This window comes from Cariama cristata, unplaced genomic scaffold, assembly GCF_000690535.1.
Source record: "Cariama cristata isolate BGI_N322 unplaced genomic scaffold, ASM69053v1 scaffold2415, whole genome shotgun sequence".
Classification (NCBI taxonomy): Eukaryota; Metazoa; Chordata; class Aves; order Cariamiformes; family Cariamidae; genus Cariama; species Cariama cristata.
The window spans coordinates 69,785-95,421 of NW_009615698.1; the positions used below are offsets into that span (position 1 = coordinate 69,785).

At 41.3% G+C, this 25,637-nt stretch overlaps 1 protein-coding gene across 1 annotated transcript in view; it reads left to right on the forward strand.

The window, feature by feature from the left end:
- Positions 1–25,637, forward strand: part of LOC104161453 (collagen alpha-1(XXII) chain-like) — a 137,962-nt gene that overhangs the window by 68,075 nt on the left and 44,250 nt on the right. The window contains exons 11-24 of the mRNA XM_009699905.1: positions 448–501; positions 865–918; positions 1,895–1,948; positions 3,375–3,428; positions 3,839–3,874; positions 7,138–7,200; positions 8,401–8,454; positions 9,524–9,565; positions 10,443–10,552; positions 14,831–14,884; positions 15,416–15,469; positions 16,619–16,672; positions 21,334–21,438; positions 21,968–22,012. Coding sequence (XP_009698207.1) covers positions 448–501; positions 865–918; positions 1,895–1,948; positions 3,375–3,428; positions 3,839–3,874; positions 7,138–7,200; positions 8,401–8,454; positions 9,524–9,565; positions 10,443–10,552; positions 14,831–14,884; positions 15,416–15,469; positions 16,619–16,672; positions 21,334–21,438; positions 21,968–22,012 — 833 coding nt within the window. The remainder of the gene's footprint in view (positions 1–447; positions 502–864; positions 919–1,894; positions 1,949–3,374; positions 3,429–3,838; positions 3,875–7,137; positions 7,201–8,400; positions 8,455–9,523; positions 9,566–10,442; positions 10,553–14,830; positions 14,885–15,415; positions 15,470–16,618; positions 16,673–21,333; positions 21,439–21,967; positions 22,013–25,637) is intronic.

Below are 25,637 nucleotides of genomic sequence, written 5' to 3' on the forward strand. Positions count from 1 at the left end.
CCCCAAAAAAAAAGTCCAATCAACGAGCCTGTTCATTCATTACTTAATTCAGAGATCTTTTTGCAGAGGTAAATTGTTCACTTTGAAACAACATTAATCAAGATTTAATTGGGCTGGATGCTATAAGGGATTCCAGTGGACAAACTTTCTGTTCTATGTTATTATTGATGGCCTTCAACTCCTCCGTCCCTTGTACTGGAGTGGAGGATGGACCTCACCTTGTAGCAACAGTAATTAGTGGCTTAAGTAGAAGATCCTGTTCTGCTCTTGAGCATCATTCCCTTGGAGCTCAGTTTGGCATCTTGCATTATTTTGGTAGAAGTTAATAAAATAAAGCTTGGTGCTTTTGCCCATTTCAAATAGGGCCCCTACTGCACAGGGAAGGACCTGAGACTTTCAGCCACTGTCAGAGAGTTTGATAAACTGGTTTTGCTTCCTGTCTTACAGGGACCTCCAGGGCCCCCAGGCATTGCTGGACCCCCTGGACCACCTGGAGCACCAGTAAGAAAACAGGCTTGGCGGGGGGTCTTGTTTTGTATCAAGGAGAAGAAAAAACAGCTGGGAGAATTTTAGGTCACAGGTTTCAGTGGGAACTGAGTCAGGACCTCTGGCAATGTGTATTTTCTCTTATATTTTCTCACTGAAAAGCCACAGCTAGTCCTAGAGGACTGCTTCTCCGTGCCAAATATTGGAACCATATCAGTGCTACCTGGGGATAAGTCAATATCTACAGCACTCCCTGCAGGAGAGACCTGACTGCTGTGGAAGGGAAAATTGCCTTTAAATTGAAAGCAGCAACCTCCAGTGAGGTTGCTGCAGAGGACAGAAATAATTTTTCTTTTTTCTTCTGATTTCATTTTTCAGGGACTGTCAGGAGAGATTGGAGTTTCCGGTAAAACCGGACCACCGGGACCAGCTGTAAGTGTTGAGGAACTGCTTCCTTTGCTTCCGTGCTCTCCATGACTTCAGATACTTTAATTCTCAAGTCTTTCTCTCCTTCCCTGCGACTCATCTGCACACAAAGTTTTAGTGTGGGCTCCAACACTGTCACCTTTAATACAGACATCAGCCTCTGATACCTTTTATGAAGAAGAATTTTAACAGATGCAGCTTCACTATTCCTACACGCTGGGATGTTTTTTCTTTGTATGATACCTTTCAAAAGTTACTTTGCGTTTGGCAACATGCTATTCTTCCAAACCTGGAGTTTCCTGAATTAGACCAAAGAACTGAAATCAAAATCTCAGATTTAGCAGAGCATAGCAATTTCTGTTGGCTGCTAAGAGAAGAAGGATGAATTATGAAATACTAACTATTAAGAAGTGCCACCTACAGCCTGCAGTGTTTGGGGATGGACTGAAACTCAAAAAGGGGACAAAACTTTTTCTTGCCATTTTAAATGCATTACAGGAAGTAATTTCAATTCTTATCTTGCTGAACAATTCTGTCACTGTGTAGTATAATTTAATTTTAGGAGTCTATGTATTGTGTAAGAAATTACCAGTATTTAAAAGGAGAAATAGATTTTTAAAAAATCTTTATAGCTACAGATAACAGAGACTTACAAAGAATGATAAGTAAAAATGTAATTTTTAAAGTTAAAGAATCCACACTGCATGAAATCTCTATACTGTTGTTTCTCTGTAACAACACTGACATCGAGTGGTCATTTACCAAAACTGGAATACTGGAAAAAGGGTCGAGCAGATTGTGAGAGTTTTTGTATGTTTTGAGTCACAGTAGGGAAAAAGTCAAAACAAAATGCATGAGGTGTTTCTTCTTTTCTTAAACTTAGTTCAGTGGCAAGAGGGATGAACTGAGCGTGCTTATGCTAAGCTTGCTGTTAATGATTTAAAGAACAGGTGCTTATAGCTTATGATTTTCTCTTGTTTAGGGGTTGCCTGGCAAAGATGGATTGAATGGGCTTCCTGGGCTTCCTGGTCAAAAGGTAAGTGATGTCACATACACTTACTTACCTGGGCAGCTTATCTGGGTGAGGTAGCAAGTGCAAGCGGGAAGGGGAGCAGTCCTCCAGAGCCAAGCACACCTCACCAATCCCACGTCACTGAGCCACCAGTGAAACGCCAGGGTCAAGTCAGCTGGTGTGTTTGCACTGGACTGAGTCGTTATGAAGATGGAGCTGGTTGTAAATATAGCAGGGATGAGAGATCCTCTTCCAGTCTTTGACCACTGCGTCCAATTTGGCAAACACAGCTGAGCATTGCAAACAGAGAAGCTTCTACTGTCACCCAGGAAAGCCAGTGACACTGGCAAGTCATGGCATGTGTCCAAGGCACAAAGAAGAGTGGTAGATTCCAAAGTCATTCCTTTCTTTCCTCCCTAAAGGGCTGGAAAGAAGAGATACCATCGCCCTAAGGCTTCTGTAGGTCTGTGTGGCAGAAAGATTGTTCTTCATTATTTCCTACTACTTATATAAAGTAGCTACTAGCTTCTATAAATGACAGTTTGGGAAGAGTTGTCTCCTTTGCTGTCTCTGCAGTAGGAGAAAGGAGACAGGAGATTTAGAGGTAGGAGACACTCTGCTTGACTTGTCTTCACTATGTAAACAAACATCAAAGAAATGTGCCATATTTTTACTATAAAGGCTAAGCTAGGCTTTGGGGATGATGACACTATATTGGAATAAGGACAACAGCTCTTAACCATCTATTGCCTTGGACTGCATTGGCAGCAACCTTCTTGTCTCTGATACTTGAGTACTATGGCCTCTACTTGTTCCAATAACACACTACACCTATACTTGCCTCTCTCAACTAAGTGCACTGAGTGCTTGAGGCCAGGTCTAGCAGAATCCTCGATGAATAAAGGTGAGGAATTTGGAGCCTATAATGAATTTCTGAGGCTAAATAAATCTTAGGATCTTATCCACAGCCCTGTGTAGTACCTGCTGTGCTGCCCAGCTATGTAGCATGTTTCACCTCTTAATTCACTGCCGTCTCTGCTCTCCATGCTGACACCACCTGCATTGAAAGATCAGTTTTAAAGAATTTACCTAAGACACCTGGTGGCCAAGGTCCCAATCCTACAATTATTTCTCAATAGAAACCACCTATATTTTGAAGAAACTGAATGGAAGTTTTTGTCTTTCAGGTAACTCACTATGGACATCTTCAATGTAACAGTGGTTGACTTTCTGTTATTCCAGAAATATTCCAAAAGGGTGATAGGTGCTGGAGACGTGATTGCAAATAGCGCTAGAATGGAAAAACATTCTGGGAGACAGATTCTCACATGGCTCCATTTACATCCTCAGGCTGATACTGAGGATCTGAGTCAAAATATTCTTCACTGTTGCCTGCAAACATGCTGCACTACCAGAGGAGTTTGTGTATAACTTCTTGTGTTCCCTGCAGGGAGAACAAGGGGAAAAGGGTGAGGCAGGCTTTCCTGGAAAAGCTGGCCCTAAGGTAAGGTATTTTATTTCATAGTTTGCTGTAGCCATTGAGTCAATCAAGGAGTGATTTTGGAATGGCTTACACTGAAGACAGGAGAGTAAGATTCTTCTAAAGTTGAAGACATAAGAGGATGAGCAGATGTGGCTCATTGCCTCTCAGAGTTCATGATGTTTCAAAATACCAAACACTGTTTCATGCTCCTCTCTCAAGTCTAAATGTATAGGGGCATCTGACCTGGCCCTTGCATTGGCTCCCTGTGGTCTGGGTTCCCAAGCCATCAAGAAGGCAATTTCAGTATCCTATGAGAAGCAGGTAGAAGAACGCGGGCCAGGACCATAGGGGACAGACTTTGCTAATAGGAAAGTGTTCTTACAAAGAGGTCAGGTCCTTGAAATGTTGATGTTTTGCTTTTGTTTTTCCAGGGTGAACCAGGGAGTCGTGGCCAACCTGGTGAGCAGGTGAGCAAGAAAAATAGTCTTAGCAGCAAGGCCTACCTGTCAGAGTGACACAAAGTGACCACATGCAATAACAAAACCATTTACCAATGATGAATTCCATGCAAATCATTTGCATCTGTGACTGAAGATGCAACAAATGAGTGGATGAGACTCATAGCTGGACAGAGTAATGCAAAAATTCCAGAGCAAAAATATGCTAAATCAAATTTTTCATTGTATCCAGGGAAATTCAATCATCTTGTTCCTGGTGGAAGAAAGGGAAGGCAGCGTGGCTTAAAAGTGCTTGTTTTCCTTCACACCTCATGTTAACCCGGGGTGCTGGTTCTAGAAGATGAAGAACTTACTTGTAACTATCTGATGCAAGGGGTGTTCCTGTCATTTCTAAGTTGTAAATGCTTGCTAGGAAATAACCCCAAATGACTGTTAGAAGTTACATAGTTATCTTAGTCTTTTTGTGTTGGGATTTGGGTTTCAGCAGACAACTCCTGAACTCAGTGAAGAACCAGGGAAGTGTCCTGCGATTTCCTAAAGCACACAGTTGTCTAAAGCCCAGTCAGGACCACTAACCACTGATGTTAACGTTGTCATCCGCATGCCAACTTTTCAACTGTAGTATAAAAATCTATAGAAAGAGAAATCTGTATAAGACAATCTTGTGTCTTTGGCATACATCTTAGAATTTTGGGGTACAGAGTATACGCCTGCAATGGAAGAGTCTTAGAGCCTCAGGCTTCTCTTACTCCTACTAGTCTCAGTCCAATCTTCTGCTAAAAAGATGAAATGGGAGAATGGTGATGACCTCTGCTCCCATGTTGTCTTTTGCAATAAAGCAGAACATGCACCACAAACTGGACTCAGAGGGAGTAAGGGAAGAAGCTGTCCATGAGGAATCTCATATAGCAGCTTTCCATAAGCTGTGGCAGTCTCTCAATTATCATTACATTTTAGGAATTGCTGACCATTTTTCCTATTTGTCACAGTGTCGCAGTCAGAACCCGTGCCTCTATCTACCCCTTGAAGGAATAAGGTTCTCAGCCCGAGGTATGAAGTGAGGTTTATTGGGATAAGGGACTTATTAACTAGCTAATTATACCCCCCTGCAAGTGGGGACTATTCTGATTCTACTCCAAAATTCCTTATAATCTACCTAACAGGTATCACTCAATTCCCAGGAAAGTATCCTTACCTGGCATTCCAAGTAAGGGGAAATCACCACGGCATGGGACAGCTGTTCCTTAGGAGCGCACGCTTTGGGCTATCAGGGAGCTGTTTATTTACCCTTCACGGGTAGTTCCAGTGGTCATCGCCCAGCGATGTCATTTTGCTGTTGCTGGGCAAACAAACTGCCGGGCTTGCAGTTGCTGGGCAAGCTTGGGCCCAGTGCAAGGAAAGGTCAGACCTCTGACCAAAGTGCTGCCACTTGGTCTGGACCGTCCCTTCACACCGGGCTGTTTTGAATTCTAATGACACCTTCCAAAACTGGCCTCTCTCTCTCTGCATTGTGGTGTTCTCCACACATTTCTTAAATGTTCTCTTTTCTGTCACCTCAGTCGTAAATTAAAAGATTTGATGGTGCAGAGCCTTAGAGGACTTCACTTCATGTATCCTTTGAATTTGACAGTAAACAGCTAATAACAGGTGTGTGAATGTAGTTTCTTCTATCATCCTTCAGACATCCTTCTTCTATGCCATATTTCTGTAGTTTGCTAATGAGAACGTCATGTTGGCCTGTGTCAGATGTCTTACTAGTGTCGAGAGGCATTACATAAATGCTTCCTTTTTGTCTGCTTGGTTATTCTGTTAAGGGAGGGAACTGGATGGTTTTGACATGATTAGTTTTTAACAAATCCGTACTGGCTGCTTTGTATTCCTGTTCTGTCCTTGAGCTCATACAAATTTATTGATATTTTGCTTCAGTATCATTCCAGGGGCCAAAGTTACACCACATATTTTTATTTTTCCTCCAAATTCTTCTTTTTTCTCTTCTTAATGTTAGGCCCTCTGTTTGTCCTCATGATCTCTGGGATCTCACCATCAGCCAGGATCCTGCAGTGGCTCTCATACAGCACCATTCCCTCTGTCACCAAATGTCACTGTTTTCAGAATTCTTCAAACATCACTCTGATGTTCCTAGTCATACTCAGATATCACAGCATCTTGTTCCTCACCTGATTTCTTCTGCAGACTCCGTGCATCTATACTATGATAATGTTTTGACTCTTCCTGGACTTCAGAGATAATATATTTAAAGCAGGGATCACTTTTTCTTTGTTCAGTACTCGTACAGCACTTAGTGCATTTGGATCCTGTCCATGACTGAGATCCTTTGTGATACTGCAGTACAAACGCAGATAGCAGAATAATTATAAATAGGAAACCATATAGTTATTTTCAGATAAAAAAATGGGTCAACCTGGAACTAAATTTGAGAATATTTGATATATTTAGAACAAATCACATGACACAGAGATCATAATTACTCCAGGAGCAATTATTGTAAAGCAGAAATTCAAAGGTAAGGTTCAAACAGAAAGAAATCCAAATGTGCAATAGTGGACCCAGAAAATTCTAGATCTGTTCATCAGGCAACATCTGTACTGTTCAGATTAATACAGTGCAATTTTTGCATTTCCAGACTACATCAGGTCATTAAAAATGAAAATAAAAGTTAGATTTAATTCTTTAAGCTGCTTTTGTTTGCTTGCTTGGTCCTGCTACACAGCAGCAGGAGGAAAACATGTCCTTAATTCCACGGTGTCAGTTAACAGTGTAACAGCAAAAAAAGGGAGTTCATTGTTGCTCTTTTAAGTAATGATTTTCCAAGAATAAGAAATTATTTGGTAATCAAACTAATCCCATTCTCTCTCAGCAAACCACATGTATAATCAATCCCATGAAAAAACTGGGGCAGATTCTGTCCTACAGCATAGACCATATGTATCACGGTGTCATTAGGTTACAAGAAGAAAACATCTTCAGTCATTATGAGTTCTGAACAACTCATAGTCTAGTATCAGATATGCAAAGAGATAGACAGCTGAATCAAGGTTTCATCCTTTCCAGCCTAAGGGCACTGTGGCTAGATTAGCCTACACTGAGGAGCAGACTCGATGCATTTTTAACTGACGTAAGTGAGAGAAGAGTTTGGCTCACCATTCTGCCTTTTCATTCTTAATTATATTTGAGAGTTACCGGATTTATCAATAGGAGCCATGCTTGATGTCTCTTCTCAGGTTTCACAAACTTCTTTGTCTTACTTTCAGGGTGAAGCAGGTCTCCCTGGTCCTCAGGGTTTACCTGGACTGAGAGGAGAAAAAGGAGACCAGGTGAGTAACTTTGAGCCACAGCTTGATATTTTTTTGGCCATTTGGTGACAGAAGGACTTATCTTGAGTGTCCCTAGATGATGTTCTCTCTTGGTGCGATCGCTGTGGTAAGCAGCTGATTGGCATCCAGCAAGGTCACCAAGTACCCCTTCCAAAAAGGTACTTTACTGCCCAGTGACTGTTCCTAATCGCAGTGTTCCAAATTGAGGTGTCAATGAACAGTGTCTATCCTAAATGCAGAAGGTTATGACTCATGAGGCAGTAGAAGAGGTACAGTGGTCTTTAGGCCTTACTTTCAGAAATACCTGCCTGATTTAAGAATATTAAAAAAAATTAATAACAAAAAATCACAAATGCCCCTTTTCACTGAGCCCCGGAGAAGGCTTCAGGCGGTTGGATCATTTTCTGACGACCTAACTTCCATCCATCTGATCCATCCACTGATCTCTACTGCTTCCCCTGGCTAGCTCCAGACCTCCAGAGGCATTTACATACTGAGAAATAGTTGGATCAGGGGCCTGGCAGTAAATCTAACCATGTAAATGAGTCCTGTACTCCTGATAACTTGAACACTTGAATGTGAGCAAGAAGGATCTAAAATCAACTGAGGTATTACTGTTTGGTTTGCTATATTATATGTATTGTAGAGCATAGTTTATAGAATATATTGTCTCTATATATAAAATCATAGAAATATTGTCCAGATAGCTCCTATTTGAATGCAGGATAAACACATTTTGTGTATGTGAGGAGTATTCACATCGTCCTTGTTAAGAGTCTGCCTTTCAGATGACCACGTTACTGGGGCAAAATAGAGAGGCAGGCAACAGATTCAGAAATCTTTAACATAAACAAAACTGGTACAATCAATGTGCACTTTGGGTCTTAACTCCTGTTCTGGTGCCTCTCTTGTCCAACTAGAAAAAATGTAGTTTTTATAACTGCATCAGGCAGTAGGATCTTCTATATGCAAACTGATTTAGGATTGGTGCTTTCCTTTCCATGAACTTAATTGCTATTTGTTGGCTTTTGAAAATAGTGTGGATTTTATGAAGCCATCTCCAAAATGTTACATTTTTAATTGCTTGCACTACATCTTGGAAGACAGGTAAGATCAACTGAAAGTGTAAAATATTCTAGTGGGACTGATGCAATCAAATCAAAACATTCATATTTCCTGCTTTCATTTCCCTGCTTTTAGGGAGAAAAAGGAAAAGATGGTCTCCCAGGACTGAAAGGTGAAAGAGGAGAAAAGGTGAGTCATGAAGTGAGCGTGCTCCTCCTTAGACAAGAGAGGAAAAGAGGCAAGAGCACAGGGACAAATGATAGAGGAGAACGTCTGAGGAGCATTAGAAACATCAGAAGTCTCTTAGCTGAGCCTTATCGAGAAGCAGCAGAGAAAGCTGTGTGTGGGACAGAGACAACAATTTCTTGAGTAATGCAAGAAATAGTAAGCAGTTGATGAAATCTAAAGACATTTTCTTTAATACAAGAAAACTTTTCTTAGTTTTAAAATTGTCTTATAGAAATGAATCTGGAATTAAATTCTAAAGCATTTTTCTGTGCCTACCTGTGATGTGCTACAACAATAATTTAAGGAATAGTCTGGGCTTCTGCCATCACAATATTATAAATTTTAGTGAAAATGAGAGAACCAGACAAAGGTGATGGCCACCAAAATTTACATTCAACCACTATGAACAAGAAGGTGAAGATGAAGCACTGACCTTGCAGATGCCTGTGGTTCTATAGTGAAAAATTCGCCCTCGTTATAGTAATAGCCGTCAGGAAGTGAGTACCACTTTGTTCTTCCTAGGATACATCACCTTCAGTTTATCAGTGACTTTCACCATCTATGGAGGACAAGAACTGGTTTAGAAATTTATATTTTTTTACAAAAAACAGAGGATTTTTTTTTCCATCCATGAAAGAAGTTTGGCTAAAACATGTTTTTCAATCAAGAATTTCGATCAACTTTATCTTAAACTGCAAATTAAACTCCGTATCACTCCTACACTGGATGGGGCAACATTAGAAATTCATTGACCTGTGAAGTCAGATCAATGATAAAGTCATAAAGTGATAAAGACAGCAAAGTGAGAATCCTGTATGCAACAAAGCAAGGACAGCAGAAATTCTGGCCAGAGCAAGGGGGCAAATTCCACCCATTAGAGAAGTGCTATGGGATTTCCAGGGTCACTGAGATGACAGGTTGTCGTTGGGTTACATCTCATCTGGTAAAGTTGCATCTTCTAGCTGATAATGCTGAGTTTTATTTGGGCATCTTTTTATATCCTTAGGGTTTTTTTTTATCCTCTCTCTAGGGTGACACAGGTTCCCCTGGAGCACCAGGCTTACCTGGAACAGTAAGTAAGATTGTGTTCTGTGCTGTAACCATATTTAAGGCATCACCACACTTGCTCCACACAAATTCCTCAGAAACAAAGCTTTTCAAGATCCCTACTTCTCTGCAGAAACTGTAGGATGCATTTACTCTGAGATTATTGCCCTTGCTTCAGAGAAGCAACATCAAGGTGGTTTGGGTCTTTTTATTTTTGAGGGAGGTTGTGCCCTCCTCTGCCTCTTTGCAAACAGCATTTTTTGTATGCCCTTGCCTTGTGGTAGCACTTAGATTGAATTTGTGATTTGTTTAGCAACTGTGGGAGCTGTCTGAAGAAGGTCATGGCTGAAAACAGGGAGTGTGTTCAAACAGATTTTCCAGGATGAGCTACATTTTTCCAACTAAGACCTCAGGATTAGACTGGCTCTGAACAGATAACAGTGAACAGTAGCTTGTCTTCTTGGGGAACAATTCACCTTTTTCCAGGAAGAACAGTGCCTACAGACCTTCATGCAGTGATGGAGGAGGTGTTAAAATTTATTCCCTGCCATTAGTTGGGTCTCTTTAGGCTGTGCCAAAGGGTGCTTAATGGTATCATGTAGGAAGACTCTATGTGCATCACACAAGACTGATCCAGTCACAACACCAAGGATAAATCTGTCTTAGTCAAGGTGGAGAAGGCAGTTTACAAACATAGAAAAACATGACTAGATATAGAGAAGATATGCCTGACTGCTCAAACTTCCTGTATTTGTAGGGAGAAATTGTTTCTATTTCAGCTGTAAAAACAGGTGATGATTTCGAAATAGCCCCTTTTCATCAAGGACTAAATTTTTCTTCCTAATTTTATCAGTTTTGATTAAAAATACTGCCTCTCTCTACAAAACTTGTTCCCTTTTTAGTGGATAGTCCTTCAGGATGACTATGTAATTGCTAAGACAACCATGTTGAGATGTATACGTCTTGTACATGGTACAAAGCAGAGAGAGAACACACCAAGCACAGCCATAGAGTTAGGAAATTTAATAATACTGAAGATGGCTCTAAGTGGAAAAGTGAGCAGGAGATTGCCAACTGTAACTTTGTTAACAAGGTTAAATATTGTTCGCTTTTTCACAGCAGTGGGACATACAGGATGTTTTTGAGTTTATGTTCATATTTCAAATACTCTAGGAAATGTCTGATATTTGTGGGCTTTCTTCCAAACAGCCAGATGTTACAATGAGTTACTCATTTATAAATTTACTGATGGATATATGGAATGTGTAATCTGTAACGACAAGGAGAATATGTAAGTTTTGCATTTCCAGCAAAATAGGCAATGCTTCTTTTAACAATTCGGTTTCTCTTCCAGACAGCCTTCTTTACCCCACACCCTAGGATTCCTGTAAGTAACACTTCTAATAAAGTCCTCTGGCTTATTACCTCTTTTATCTGATTGATAGACACACAGCACTTCAGTATTTTCCATGTTATTTAGATGCTTTCAGTAAAGAACTCAGCTTGAGTCTGGTTCTGGGCAACTTCACCATTGTAACTGGCCATGATGAGAAGCCCATGGCTGACCTGGTAACAGCAGCATCCAAGCCAGCTGTGGCTGGGACACAGCTATATGCTGTCCCAGACTCTTAAATGAAGAGTGCTTGCACCACATAGTGGGAAATATCTGACATTATATAGGATCACACCACTGGTATGTGAATAAGCTTGTTAAGGATCAGTAGGCTTTACAGCATATATTAATGGCAGAGGTAGGCTATAAGAGCGCCATTAGAAAAGAAAGTGTATATGCCAGGTTCTTCAGAGGCTGAGGAAAGAAATAGGAATATGAGGTAGTACTGGAAATAGAAACAAGTTTTCTTTGGTTCACTTTTCCCCTTGGCTTGGAGTTCGCTAATATATATACTAAGGAAATATGCAGGACAATGACATCTTATGTGGTCTTTGTAGTGCTACAATCATAGAAGGAGTTATCTCTTTTGCTTTGAGCACATTACTCTTGTAAATGACCTGCAAGATAGTAAAGAATTAAAGGCTTGAAGTGTGTCAGCAGGTCAGGTCATTGGGATTTCTCCATGTGCAAGATGAATGTGATGATACTTACTGTAGCACAGGTCTGCACATAGCGTTGCAAGCTCTGGGAAGAGAAGAGGAAGTAAGGATAGTTACCTTTGATTTACAGCTTTACAAATTAAGGTGTCAGAAGGTGGTGATAAGCCTTAGGAGAGTGTCATGGGTTATGTTATAGAGGCAGCAGGACCATCAGGGTGCTGAAAGTTGTCATGCACTCTCCAAAGCACAATAGTTGCCATTGCTTTCCATTGAGTTATGACGTGGTGTGTAGTACCGGGGAGCAACTTACACAGGTGGAGACAGGAAACACAGCCTAGAGAAAAGGCAGCAGCAGCATTACTCTATTTACTTACTATTAGTAAAAATAAATTTAATTTAAAACACACCTTAGTAATAGAAATAGAATCATAGAATAGAATCATAGAATCATTATGGTTGGAAGAGACCTCAAAGATCATCAAGTCCAACCTTCTACCCAACACCACCATGTCCACTAAACCCACTAAACCATGTCTTGAAGCACCACATCTAAATGTTTTTTGAACACCTCCAGGGATGGTGAGTCCACCACCTCCCTGGGGAACCCGTTCCAATGCCTAATGACTCTTACAGTGAAGAAGTTCTTTCTAATATCCAACCTGAACCTCCCCTGGTGCAACTTGAGACCATTTCCTCTTGTCCTATCGCTAGTTACCGGGGAGAAGAGACCAACCCCCATCTCACTACAACCTCCTTCCAGGTAGTTGTGGAGGGCGATAAGGTCTCCCCTCAGCCTCTCCAGATCCCTCTGTAGACCCTTCCTACCCTCCAACAGATCAAATAGGACTTGTTCTCCAGGCCTTTCACTAGCTTTGTCGCTCTTAGGAAATAGAAAAGTAGAAAATCTGTGTAGTGCACATCTCTGGAAGTGCTCAGAATTAGAGAATCTCTGACTGAGTGAGTCTGATCTCCCATTTACCTACCACCGCAGCTCCATTGTGTGTTTTGGGTGCAGCCTGTGGTGTGAGCTCTGCGGAAATTTGCTGATGCAGAGGGCAGTAGAGGGGAGGGGTCAGTTTTTTCCATGGGATGCAGGGAACTTTTTCACGTTTATTTGATCTAGTCTGTTAAAATCATTAAATATTTCTTGGAGATGGGGTATGGGAGAACCACAGTGGTGGTCTGGTATGATAGCTGGACAGAGGCAAAACCAGTAAAACAGGAGGTAGCTCCTCACTTTGCCTTCTGTCTCCCTCTGCAGCTGGGCACAACTGAGCCCTCACTGCATTTGCTCTCCTTTAAGTGGCACAGAAATGGCTAACACATTAACTGAGACTACAGGAGGACACTGCTGAGAGCAGGTCAAGGAAGCTGTAAGCACTGATCTGGCCCAGGTTGGTAGCAGCTGTTAGCTGTCACTGCATCATGTCTGTTCATTGAGCTGTAGGGAAAAAGTGTGTGGCAGTGGATTTAAGTCCAGCTGCCAGAGGCAGAGGTCTCCACAATGTGCAGCAGTAGTGGACAGCGTTAACAGTCTCAGCAGATAGCCGTGGGTTTGGCAAATTTAGAAGGACTTGGAGGCAGATTTGCTGGCAGGTTGGGTTAAGAAATGCTGCCTCTGCCCATGTTTGTGGCTGTGCAAGGACATTAGCCTGGGATTTTGCAGATTTTGTATTATCATGCAAGTCAAGTATCAAGGAAAAAGTGGGAGAAAGGAGAATATTTTAAAAACTTCCTCCCTTTACCTGTTGAGTTACTTCTTCCCTTTGCAGTCTTGTTTTCCCTGCTAATACGTGCTCTCCTTGCCACTCAGTAACACCATCCCTGCCTACAATTTTATTGCCGTATGTCTGTGCTTTATGGCTCTGCTATCTCAAAAGGGTTTTAAGAGCTTGAAATGTTATTATGCAAAACAACTTCCAGGCTCAACCACACAGGTTTGTTGCATAGTACCCTTTGCTTGAACTACTTTAGGTGATCCCGTTACCTTTCTGAGGGCCACTAGATGGCATCAGGGACTGCCTGATTAAAAGTCCATCTAACAGGATGCTACTTCTGGGGTAAAAGTGCTCCTATTATTTATCACAGATGATAACATTTATTCATAACGTATAATAAATGCAAACATAAGTAATATTTACGCATTTACATTTATTTTGTCTGTTAAAGAATCATTTGCAAATGGACTTTGAATTCCCAGGTGTTGCAGAAATGATTGGCAAATAGCTGATGTGAATAAAATTCAAGCTGATTTGTCTTGGGCTCTGCATTTTGACTGATCACTATTCCTTGCGTGTCTATGTACCTTAAATCACTGATGTTCTTACTCTTCCTTGATTGCATAATTAAAACACTTTGTATGATAAATAATGAATAAGTAATGATTACTGTTGCATGAATACATACGTTCATATAAATATACAAATGTGAGTATTCATGTAGTGCCTGGTTTATTCCAGCTAGTTAGATAATTGTGTGCTGTTCCTTTTCAATTTATAAAAAGCAGAAATATGGACTTATTGATTATTGTTCTAGAGCTCAGAACAAAGCTGATGAACTTCTGTCTGAAAGCATCTTCAATTTACTGTAAGAAGGAAGAGCAGGAATAAATTAATCCTATTAGTCAGTGTTGGTGGTGCATGAAATAATGTACTGACATTGCAGGAGGGAGCAGAAGTTGCATGAATGTATGGAGGTGTTAACAGAACTTAAAGATCGGGAAAAGCTGTGTAGTGCACAGCTCTGGAAGTGCACAACATGAGACCCTGAACACTTCTCTCGTATAGATGGGATAGGGAACTGTCTGTATGTGGGATAATTTCCCCAGCTGTAGGATGACATTAGGTCTGTGGTCTTACAGAGAGGTAGTGTAGTGGTGCTGGTGCTTTTGCTATTGGTCATATCATCTGGCCTTTTAATACATTGGAGTTGAATTGATCAGATTTTGGAACGGTAAATTCTTTAACTACTGTTCTCTGTGAGGGAAAACTGTTCTCTTTTTAAAAAGAACATTTTTGCAATTATGATCATAACAGTCCAAGAAGTCTAGAAAATTATCTCCAAGTCTTAGTGTGTGCTATCAGTTTTGATTCACTGACCTCAAAGTCCTTTGAAGAAGCTACTCTGTGTAAGAAATGGATAACTGATTGAAAGAACCCCCTTAGCAAACAGGACTAGTGAGACTTCCAGCCATGGAAATAGTTTTTATTTCTCTCTTTGTCTTATTGCTTTATATCAGGGTGAACCTGGACCAAAGGGAGATAAAGGAGATCAAGGAACGAGCGGAGAACCTGTAAGCACAGCCAAGTGTTTCTTCGGTTGGTTTTGGACTTTAGCAAGGAGAGGATGTAAGAGCTGCCTGTTTTGGAGGGAGAGGGTGGGACATGTTCCTTCCATAGTTGGGATGCTTCTCTTGTCAGAAATGGTCACAGTGGTGTTTGGCTTTGTATTGACTGCAGAGGAAGCTACATCGCTACATGAATTTTAGCACCCAATTTACAGCTCTGGGCCTTAGTAGCTGAAAAGAGAACTATGGGGTTTGCTAGACAGAGTTTGACTGACAGTAAGATTGTACAGGATTTATTAAGGGCTTTTGAAGTGATGTGGCCCAGCTATATTGTGCATTTCGCTGCTCCATTTGTATTCTGGACTGCTCTTGTTCTGGATGGAGCCCCCAGGAGAGACAGAGTCCTGTGCAGTCACAGTCTCTGTAAAAGTCACCCTTTCTTCTCTCAGTGAGAGGAAGGAGAAACATCTCCTTCTGGTCAGGAGAAGGGGGGAGCAGTTTCCTTCAACTCCTTCACCTCTCCCTCTGTTTTCACAGGGATTACCTGGGGTCCCGGGTGAACAAGGTATCCCAGGACCTGCAGGAGCACAGGTGAGAGAGCCCAGCCTTGAAGGAAATCTTTAACATGACTAGAGAGGGGTGCCTTCAGGGTCTGTAACACTGTAAATAACTTCCATTGTACACCAACAGCCCATTTCTCCTTCCTCATTGTTCTAAGTTCAGGGACTTCTGTAAAGGTATTTACTTATGCTGGAAATCAGGACAACATGAGGAAAATCAAAGCAGAAACATGGCATCTCTGTAGCATGATCAGGATTATCTGAGAGACTTGTTCCAACTTAAGGATCCTTCAAGAAAGCATCTTTTATCAATGCCACTGAACCACAGGTCTCACAGATAAGTTACTGCAGTACATTGCCAAAACATTGAAGAGCATTCAGATTCAACCCCAGCCTATTTGGCCTTGAATGCACTATGGCTCATGTGAAATGGTTTTACAGTCTCAATTATCTTCTGAAAGTTTCTTGGCTCATGTATATTATTTCCAGTCACCACTGAGGTATGTTTTCATGTCAACATGGGAGGGTGTTCACTCCGACATCATCTGTGCTGTGCCCAGGTCATATGTTAGCTACTACTTGGGCATCAAGAGCTTAAACATGTTAACAGCAGTCTTAGTATTATGAAAAAAACAAGTAATACCATGCAACATTTAACTAACATCTGATAAATGGGGGACTGTTCAGTGAGGAGACCTTGTCCTGCCAAAATCCTTAAGAAAGGGCTACGTGGTATGTAGGACTGGGACAAAACCTCTGGACCGTGATCTATTTTGGCCGTTTCTAAAGGGCTGCTGTTTGTATTTGAGAACTGCAGGCAAAACTTTGTGCAGAAAGACCATCACAGTTGAGCTGGAAATGAAGTAGCTGGCAGGCCTGAGGATAGGAAGGAGTTTCATCCAGATAAATGCCTGCAAGTTTCAGCATCCTGTGCTGAGAAACAGTCTCTGAGCTGATCAGTCATTAGTAATTCTTGTTATGTCTCAGGGTCTTATTTTTATATTTCATTTTCTTGCTGCAGAGAGAACTGGGAGCCATTTCCTCAGCTGTTAAACTCCTCTGTGAATTGATTAACGAAAACCATTGCCTACTGCACGTTCAGGCATCTTGAAGTCTTTTTGTCTGGCAGGCAGTCCCATTCCATCTCTAATCAGCTAGTGTATCTCTTCTTTCTGCACAGGGTACAAAGGGGCAGAAAGGAGCCCGAGGAGAAGCTGGAGCCCCTGGAGAGACTGTGAGTAACTACTTCCCTTGCAGCATTTTTCCCTGACAACAACACACCTGAAGAGATACTGAAGTCAATGTCTTGCAGATTTGCAGCGCCAAGCTGCTCGGGCACAGGGCACATCCTAAGCTGCAGCTGGAAGAGTCACTGCTTGCGGGCAAACAGGCACAGCTCCACCAAACAGATCAATGCCCCAATCAGCCCAGCTCTAAATTGTGCATCTTTTGTTGGTCAAGTCTCTCCCTCTCTAAAAAAATATCTTCTTTTCTGGGTGAGGTGCCGGCAGAGCTTGTTACTGCACTGCGATATCAGCCAAGCCCAGGCAGCCAGCTGGTGCAGGGAGCTCACTTCTCATCAGCAGCCTGAATTAGTTTTTGATCACAGTTGGTTTTAGGCTTCTTAGTCAATTCTGCTTTCTTTAATACAGGCTCATCACCAGAGGAATCATCACATACCACTTTTTGAGGCATGTGTTGTAGGGAGTGCTGCTGTTGTCTGACTGTGTGCAAAGAACAGCAAAGGATTAAAATCCCATTTTATTATTGTGAGAGCATATACGCCCTTTGCGGCTGAATAAAAGGCCACATACTTTCTTTGCAAGAGAGAAGGAAGACTGACGAACTCTTTGAAATAATGATTGAGAGAGAAGATGTTTGTCTCTGGAAGAAGGAGGGAATAGGAAATCCAAACAAAGCATCCTAGGTCACTGAAATTTCTTCCACATTTGTGTTCATGCTTTTCCTTCTTGGGCTTGTGCTTAGGTGTTGTCTCTAGCAGTGCTTTGACCCTAAACTCCAAACTGACTGTCCCCAGCTCTCTTTCACTCTTGGTTGAAGGACTGCTTACTCTTTTTTGGGGAGATAAAAAAAAACCCTAAACCTATCCATCGGTTTTATTTCTTTGTGTAACCTTGGTGGCCCAGAGGATGTTAATGATATGAAAATGCATGTATCTTCAGGCACCTTTTTTTTTTGCCATCCTTTCACAGACTGCCACTGCTCCAAATGTTTCTATTTGCTCATAGACCAGTGACTGTAAATAACACAGAAATGAAGAAACCTTTAATTCTCTTTTAGTGAGAGAAAGGCAGCAGATAGACATTCATCTTGTGAAGAGCTGTGCTGTGGAAGATTTTCATCATCTCCCAACTGTTTGCATTGTCCTTATGCAAGATACTACTGCTCAACCCTTCCAGTAGAAGGGGTTTCTCCGTACTCTACTCCAAGTCAGACAGATTATGTCAATCTGCTGATGCAGATGTTTTTAGATAGTCTGTCTGTTGTAGCCCTAAATGGATTAGGTATGGTAATAGAAATCCTTTTCCTTACAAAGTTGTGAGGACAGGTGAACCCTGGCTAGTGCAGGGTGACAAGCAACTACAGAGGTATCAACTTCAACCTGATAAGGTCAATTATTGAGGAAAATGTCTAAACATAGCCTGGCAACCCTGAACATACATCACTATGGGGACATAAATCCCCAAATACATGTCCTGTCATGTCCCCCATGCATTTTTGGGGGCACATATGCCTTTCCCACCCTAAGAAGCTTTCACTTGCAGACAGGGAAAAACTGCAGTTCAGAACTATAACACTCTGAATGGCTTGTGCTGTTCCATCTATTTAGTGCAAATGAGTGTATTCAGGTTTTGTTCCCCAGAGTAGAGAAAGGTAGAATTGTCAACAAAGCATATTTTGTTGACCTAGATTTTTGTTTTAATGATAAATCAACATACTTTCCTCTGTTCTTTTGATGTTCCAGACCCAGACTTTTCTTCCTGTATCTCAGCTAGATTTAGGATTTATTTTGATGGAAGGTAATTTTAAGCTCCCAAAGAGTCTTCATCCATTTTGTATTGTTTCATGCTTCTTTACACTACAAAGTGTTTCACAAAAATGCTATTTTTTGCTTTGTGCTTGTACAACACCTTGTATGACATGAACTCTAATCTCACTTGGAACATCTTGTTCCTATGGTTGTACAAGTTGTGAATTACATATGCACACACACTTCATTTTCTTAAAACAGGGTGTGACTGGACCAGCAGGGCCGCCAGGTCCAAGAGGCTTGCCAGGAAACGTGGTATGTATGCACCAGTGTATTTGTTTTCCCATCTGTGCCCTGATTTCTTTATTTAATATGTTTGGTTTTCCCTTCCATTGGGTTTACTATCAGCTTCAAAAGGCTGTGTTTCATTACACTTTTTTTATGGTTCAATTGAAAGATCTGGAGGGACTTGGGAATGGGGTATCCATGAAACATATTCTCATATTAATTTGTAGCAAGAGGGAAGCATGGAGCTGCTTCATTCCTCACCAAACTGTCAAGAGAGACTTTTTGTTGCCAGCTCATCAAAAGAAAAATTGCAATGTTTATTGTTTCTCTGGTTTTGTTTCCTTTGCCTCATTTTCATTTATCCTTTCCTTTTGAAAACATGACTTCTTGATATAAAAATTGCATGGGAAACGGCCATTTTTATTGTGAAAATATGCAAGTATTTGATCCTACAATCAGAGCCTTGAAATCAATATGGTGTCCTCCTTACCTCGGTAGATGTTCACCACCATTATCAAGTTGTGTATGATAGAGCTTTCCATGTTTACAAAGAAATCTTTGGACTAACTCTACTCCTTGCTCCATCGGTGTGATTTTCTTCCTAGTGCCTGAGGTTTCTCTGGGTTTACACCGGAGTAAGTGAAAAACATCAGTTAGACCCCATGTTATAATGTATTCAGGCACAGTGGTTTAGTACAGAGGGCTCTATAAGACAGAGTTTATTACCTGAGCAATCCAAGAAATCTTAAATTCCCTTTCTACTAATTGTTAAGATACATTTAATTATATTAATGTAGTGGTTTAATTTCAAACTGAAAGATGATAATGAAAATGAAGACCTTTTTCGATTTCATACTCCTTTAAGCAAACTTCTATACCAGTAATACCAATATATTACCTGTAAAAGCTAACATAGTTGGTAAAAACTTTTACTGGAAATAAAAAGGAAAATAATTATCGCATCCATCCTGTGAGGAGGTCAATCCAATTTTACTGGTGCCAAGACCTCATTTCACATCTTAAAATGGAGTATCACTCCATAATCTGTTTTGGTGAGTTAGGAAGTTATAGTATTTAATTTGGAGCTCTAAATCACCTATATTTTGACAAGGAATCCTTTGAGATCTGCCAAGACGTGAAAAGGATTGAAAACTGAAATAGAGGGTAAAATGAACATGGCTATGTTTTCCAATGTATAGCTTTGCAGAGCAGTAGCCATAAAAATTTAATATTGTAAGACTTTTAGCTTCTCTGATACAGAGGTGATGATTGGGGGTTTGTTGGCAATGGATTAGGAACTGCTGAGGATTTCACAGAATGAAAAAAAATAGCTATTGGTAGAAGGAGAATGCACAAATCGGGGATTAGCTCAATTTCTGATTTTGCTGTTCAACTCTTTTTTATACTGAAAAAAAAAATAATTTCTTTAAGAACCTGGTACACAGCTCTTCCGTGGTGTTCTCTGGATTACAGGAGTCTGTACTGGGAAGTGTAAAACTGATACTAATCCTTGACATAGATTGTACTGAATTCACAGGTCTATCCATTTGCTTTAGGATCAAATACTACCTAAAAAGAAAGTTTTAAACTTTAAAGTTCTTTTCTCTCCAGGGTGTACCTGGAAACCCTGGACTACCAGGAAAGGATGGAGAAAAGGGAGAAAAGGTGAGTTTGTTCTTTTATGTATTTGTTTCTTTTCTTCTTGGGCATTTTAAATAACCCAGGACTGAAGCAGTCTGAACTGGGAAATTATTTCATAGGTTCATGGATGGTTAAGACACACGGGCTCATTAGATCATCTTGTCTGACCTCCTCTATTACACATGCTGTAAGGTTTTCACCCTGTTGCAGCTTTGTAATTTACCTAATAAAACCACTGAGATACAGTGAAGTCATTACTACACATTTTGCAATGGTGATCTTCTGCTCTCCTCATCGCCTGACAAGGGCAGGGATTTGGTGGTTTAAGTACCTCCTATTCATCACTGTAAATACAAAGCTGGAAGAAGAACTGTCTTCCATGGTTAGGAAACAGATTTCTGCTTTCCTGATAAGCCGTTGTAACTGGACCATTAGTTCAGCTTTCCAGTGCATCCTCACTTACCTCTTGCCTGCCTTGCCTAACTGTTATGTCCCACCTCACAGCTAAGCAGCAAGCTTGTTGAGGTCAGAAGTTTGTAATCTGCTCATATGTTGCACAGTGGCCAGCATGCTGGAGTTCCGATCTTTCTTTGCTGGAGTAGGAATGACTAATCAGAAACATGGCCCCATATATGCATATATATGGAGTTTAAAAGGGGATGAATCCCAGCCCCTTCAGTTAAATCATCTTCCAACTTCTTGAGATCTACCTCGAGGTCATGCATGGACCAAGGGATCTCTCTCATGTAGCTGGTTATCAAAACATTTTGAAGTCTCCTTTTACCTTCCTCAAGGAAAATTACAAATGCCTTGAGATTACTGAAGGAAAAGGCTTCCCGTAAAAGAGGTTTTCCTGTGGTACTGAGAGAAATTCAGATGAGAAGGCTAGAAAAAACTTGTATCTTTCAGTCCCAATGAAAGACCTGAGACAAGAATGGTATATCATAAGAGTTCTGCTGGATTGTCTTCTACAGGGTGATCCTGGAAAAGAAGGAAAAGTGGGTTTACCTGGGCCAGCTGGTGAGCCAGGGCCTGCTGGAGAGCCAGGTTTGCCTGGTAAGGGTAAAGATGGAGAACAGGTAAGTACTGCTGGCAAGCTTTGCACGTGAGCAGTTCAATGTGAGATAGATCAGCATGACTTCTGCAGGACAACGGTGTATTTGTGGCAGAGTTAGGCTGCATTGTTACGAGTGCTCACAGGTTGTTTACCTGAAGACAAAAAAAGCCTGGCTGTGTAAAATGCTGCAGATCCCAGTGCTGCATCCAGAAAGGTAGAGAGAACTGAAGCAATATTTCTGAACATTAAACCCTCTTCAGTGTGCCATGGTGGCCATTGAAAATGGAGACCTCCACAAGGAGTAGCCATTGTCCCCGTAACCTGTACAAAAATTATTAGCTTGATGGAAGTTCCCTGAAAGCATTTAGTTTTAGCCAAGTTAGCAGATTATTTAATTTCCTTACATGTTATCAGTACAATATTGCCAGGACGGTGTGAAGCAAGGAGGGGGGCGGTGGGGACGCTTGCTGCCTTGACTACCTTAAAATCCAGGCTCCTGTTTGTCTGCATGGTGACTTGACTGTTCTCTGGTTTTGTTTCTGTCACTTTAGGGGCAAAGAGGCCCACCAGGCTTGCCAGGACCCTTTGGACATAAGGTGAGCAAGGACTTTATTGTGGCCTGCTTCTCTCAATCGCTGTAACTGGAGAAAAAGTTATGGTGAAAACATGGTCTGGTTTTCACTGGAAAAGAGAGTTTGTGAAGCTGTCACTCAAAAATGCACTTCCAGCCTTTTAGGAGCCCCAGACTAAAGGCTAAATGCAGACTTTTTCAGGGAAACTGCTACTGGGGACCCTTAATCCATACAGCTAGAGAAACATTGCATAGCTAAAGGATGATCTACTCTTGAGGACTGCCAGTCAGCCCCTCAAAGAGTACTCCTCCATAGCACTCATTTCCTTCACCTCTCTCCAAGGATGATGTGAATTATTTTCCAATGGGACCAGATAGTCCTGGTTTGCCCTCCTACATTGTACTTAAGGCAAAGACTACCTAGTTGATGACGTTAATGACATTAATTTCTTCAACTGAAATTGTAATGTGTATTCCCTCGCAAGTACACAGCAAATAGAGGAAGGAATAAAACAGCAAAAACTTTTGCTTCTGGGAGTATCTGGATTGTGCTTGAATCTTCAATCTGACGTGTGAGAAATTCTCCTCTTTGAAATGACCGTGTCCTGATCTGGATTGGAAGAATAATGGGATATTGAAACAGATTCTGTAAATGATATAAGTAAGACTATAGCAGTATGAGACTGGATCCATCTAGGTCCCTATTTTTTGAAATAACCAAACTGCTACGAAATGTTTTCATTTTGCCGCATTCTGTATAAATGCATTGTAGTCTGTTGTATATATCTTTGGCAGTTCAGAACACACACACAGTAATAGACTGAGAATTAATATGAAAGTCAGAAAAAAATACAAAAAGAAATTTAATGAAATATTCTATTCAATATCAACACAAGATGGCAAGAATCTTAATTGTGCATTGGAAAATACTATTGAACTTTTTGTACTGAAATTATGTTCTTGCATAAAATAACAGATATGAGATCTGCTGGAATGTTTGAACTAATCAGAATACATTTTCTCTCACCTTCCTTGCAGTATTGTTTCTTTGTAACATAATATTAGTTTAAGAAGAAGGAAAGGGAAAAAATTAGGAGATATTGCAGACTGAATTTTGGGTGGGCAGAATCCATGGCTAACAATTTTTCGATCATGCTTCTATATAGCTGGAAATAGTATATTAATAAATAACATAAATAAGATTCGTTGTTATAAGTCTACTGCCAACGTGAGACAAATCTCACAACTGCAATACAAATCTTATTTAAATTCTCCCTATAACAAGAGAACAGACATTAAATTTAAGTATTGCAGCTGAATTCTTTCTTAACACTCTGTCTACAATGCTCATTAAACGGTGTCAAGCAGTTCTCTGTGCTCTGCAGGTTTTACTATTGAAAATCCTGTTTTCTAGAAGGGAGGTCTCTCCTTTTGTAGTATAGTCCTCTAGAGACAGTGGCAGAACTGTCGAATTTTTTTTTTACAAAAATTTATTCATACGCTTCTGTGAGTAGGCCTATGTTGATGAAGGAACAGAGGATATTAAGATGTAACCAAACATCTAATTCCATCTTCTCTGGATAAATAATCTGTATTCAGCAATGTTTGCAGGTTAGCCATCGACCATAGAAACACAGAGAAAGAAAAGCACATTATGGTGCTTAGCGTTTCTCCAAGCCAAGGAGAGTGCCTGATACCCTGCAGGCAATTGCAAACGCTGGAAATTGGATGCTGTGCACTAAAAGAAATTAAAATACTTGTAGAGGCTGTGTTCCCACTTGGTTATGTGATGTGTCATACGTTGACGTTGTGTGAGTGCTCACAGAGTTGGGCTGGGGCTCGTGTGAAGGATGGGGACAGTTTTCTCGGCATGATGTGATGGTAACTGTGCCATATCCCCACGCTGCCATAATCTGATACTGCTCTTCTGTGGCCAGGATCAGGTCAGGACCTATCACTGTTATGTTCTGTTGTAAAACCTGATTGCATTTCAGCAGATTTTCTCAACAGTGCACAAAGCCTTTTATTTCTTCCTTTGTTTCAGGGTGAGAGGGGAGCTCCTGGCCTCCCTGGACAGCCGGGAGACAGAGGCGTGCCAGGAATTGGGCTGACTGGACCCCCTGTAAGTAGCAGGTCCTGCTGCAACTTCTAACAAGGTGAAAATTTACCCATCACCATCTGGGGAATGCGTTGCCTGTGCTTAGCTGTGCCAAATGCCTGTGGAACATTTTGCCCTCTGAAGATGCAAACCGCAAACTAATCCAGAGGCTGCCATTCGTGGCTCAGCTGTCAACACGTCTGTTGTGAGGGCTCTTGAAATTAGTTTTAGTTGAAAGAGAAAGAGAAGTGCTATAGGAGTGATTGATATCACTGGCTGTTACTGGTGACTTTTCTGTATCATCTTGACACACTGGCTATCGATGTGAGTCGAGATCTGTGTGAAACTAGCAGGACTAGTCTGCTGGGGAGATGTAATCCTGCTGTCACCCCATTAGAAGGGATGAGTGTAACACATATGCCCATGTCAGTGACACAGTCAGCGCTCTGAGAGGGAAATACAAAATCAGATTACTTAAATTGCTGCATTCCAGGACAGGCATCGTCCCCATAATTTCACATAAAGATTTAGTTGCACCTCATCCAGCTCTACCCTCACCTTCTGCTGTTGGTGTTGAAAGTATACGATTATCAGTAGACCACAAGGTATATTTGTGAGTCTGCTCTGGAAATTTTGGATTTTATGTCACTTGAGTTTGATCATTCCAGTATATGGCATGTACAAATCCTCTTGAGATGAAGGGGATTTGCGAGTGCTCTGACTGTAGACTTGCTTCGAGTCCTCCAGATATGCACTTAATATGCAAGAGAAATATGTTTAGGAGGAAACAAACTTTATTTCAAGCTGTATTTGCTAGAGAACAGAGAATCACAGAATCATAGAACAGTTTAGTTTGGAAGGAATTTTTAAAGGTCATCTAGTGTAACCCTCCTGCAATGAGCAAGGACATACTAAATCAGATCAGGTTGCTCAGAGCCCCACTGCACCTGACCTTGAATGTTTCCAGAGATGGGGCATCTACACCTCTCTGAGTAAGCTGTTCCAGTGTTTTTGTGGCCCTCCTCTGGACCCACCGCAAGAGGTCCATGTGTTTCATGTGCCGAGGACCCCAGAGCTGAAGGCAGTACTGCAGGTGGGGTCTCACCAGAGCAGAATCCCCTCCCTCAACCTGCTGGTCGCACTTCTTTTGATGCAGCCCAGGATACGGTTGGCTTTCTGGGCTGGAAGCACACATTGCTGGTTCAGGTCCAGCTTTTCATCCACCAGTACCCTCAAGTCCTTCTGCGCAGGGCTGCTCTCGATCACATCAGCCCTCAGCTTGTACTGGTACTGGGGGTTACCTAGACCCAGGTACAGGACCTTGCAGTTGTTGTTGAACCTCATGAGGTTCACATCTGAGACCTTGCACTCTTTGGCAACCCCTTGTACATGTCATGATACCGTATCAATCACAGTAATTTTTTTCACGCTCTGGTTATCTAGATATAAGTTTAGCAATTAGTACAGGAAATTACCTTGAAATGGTAAGTCATATTGCTGTGTAATACTAGTTGACAAATGTAGCTTTCTGACACGTATCTCCTCTTGATAC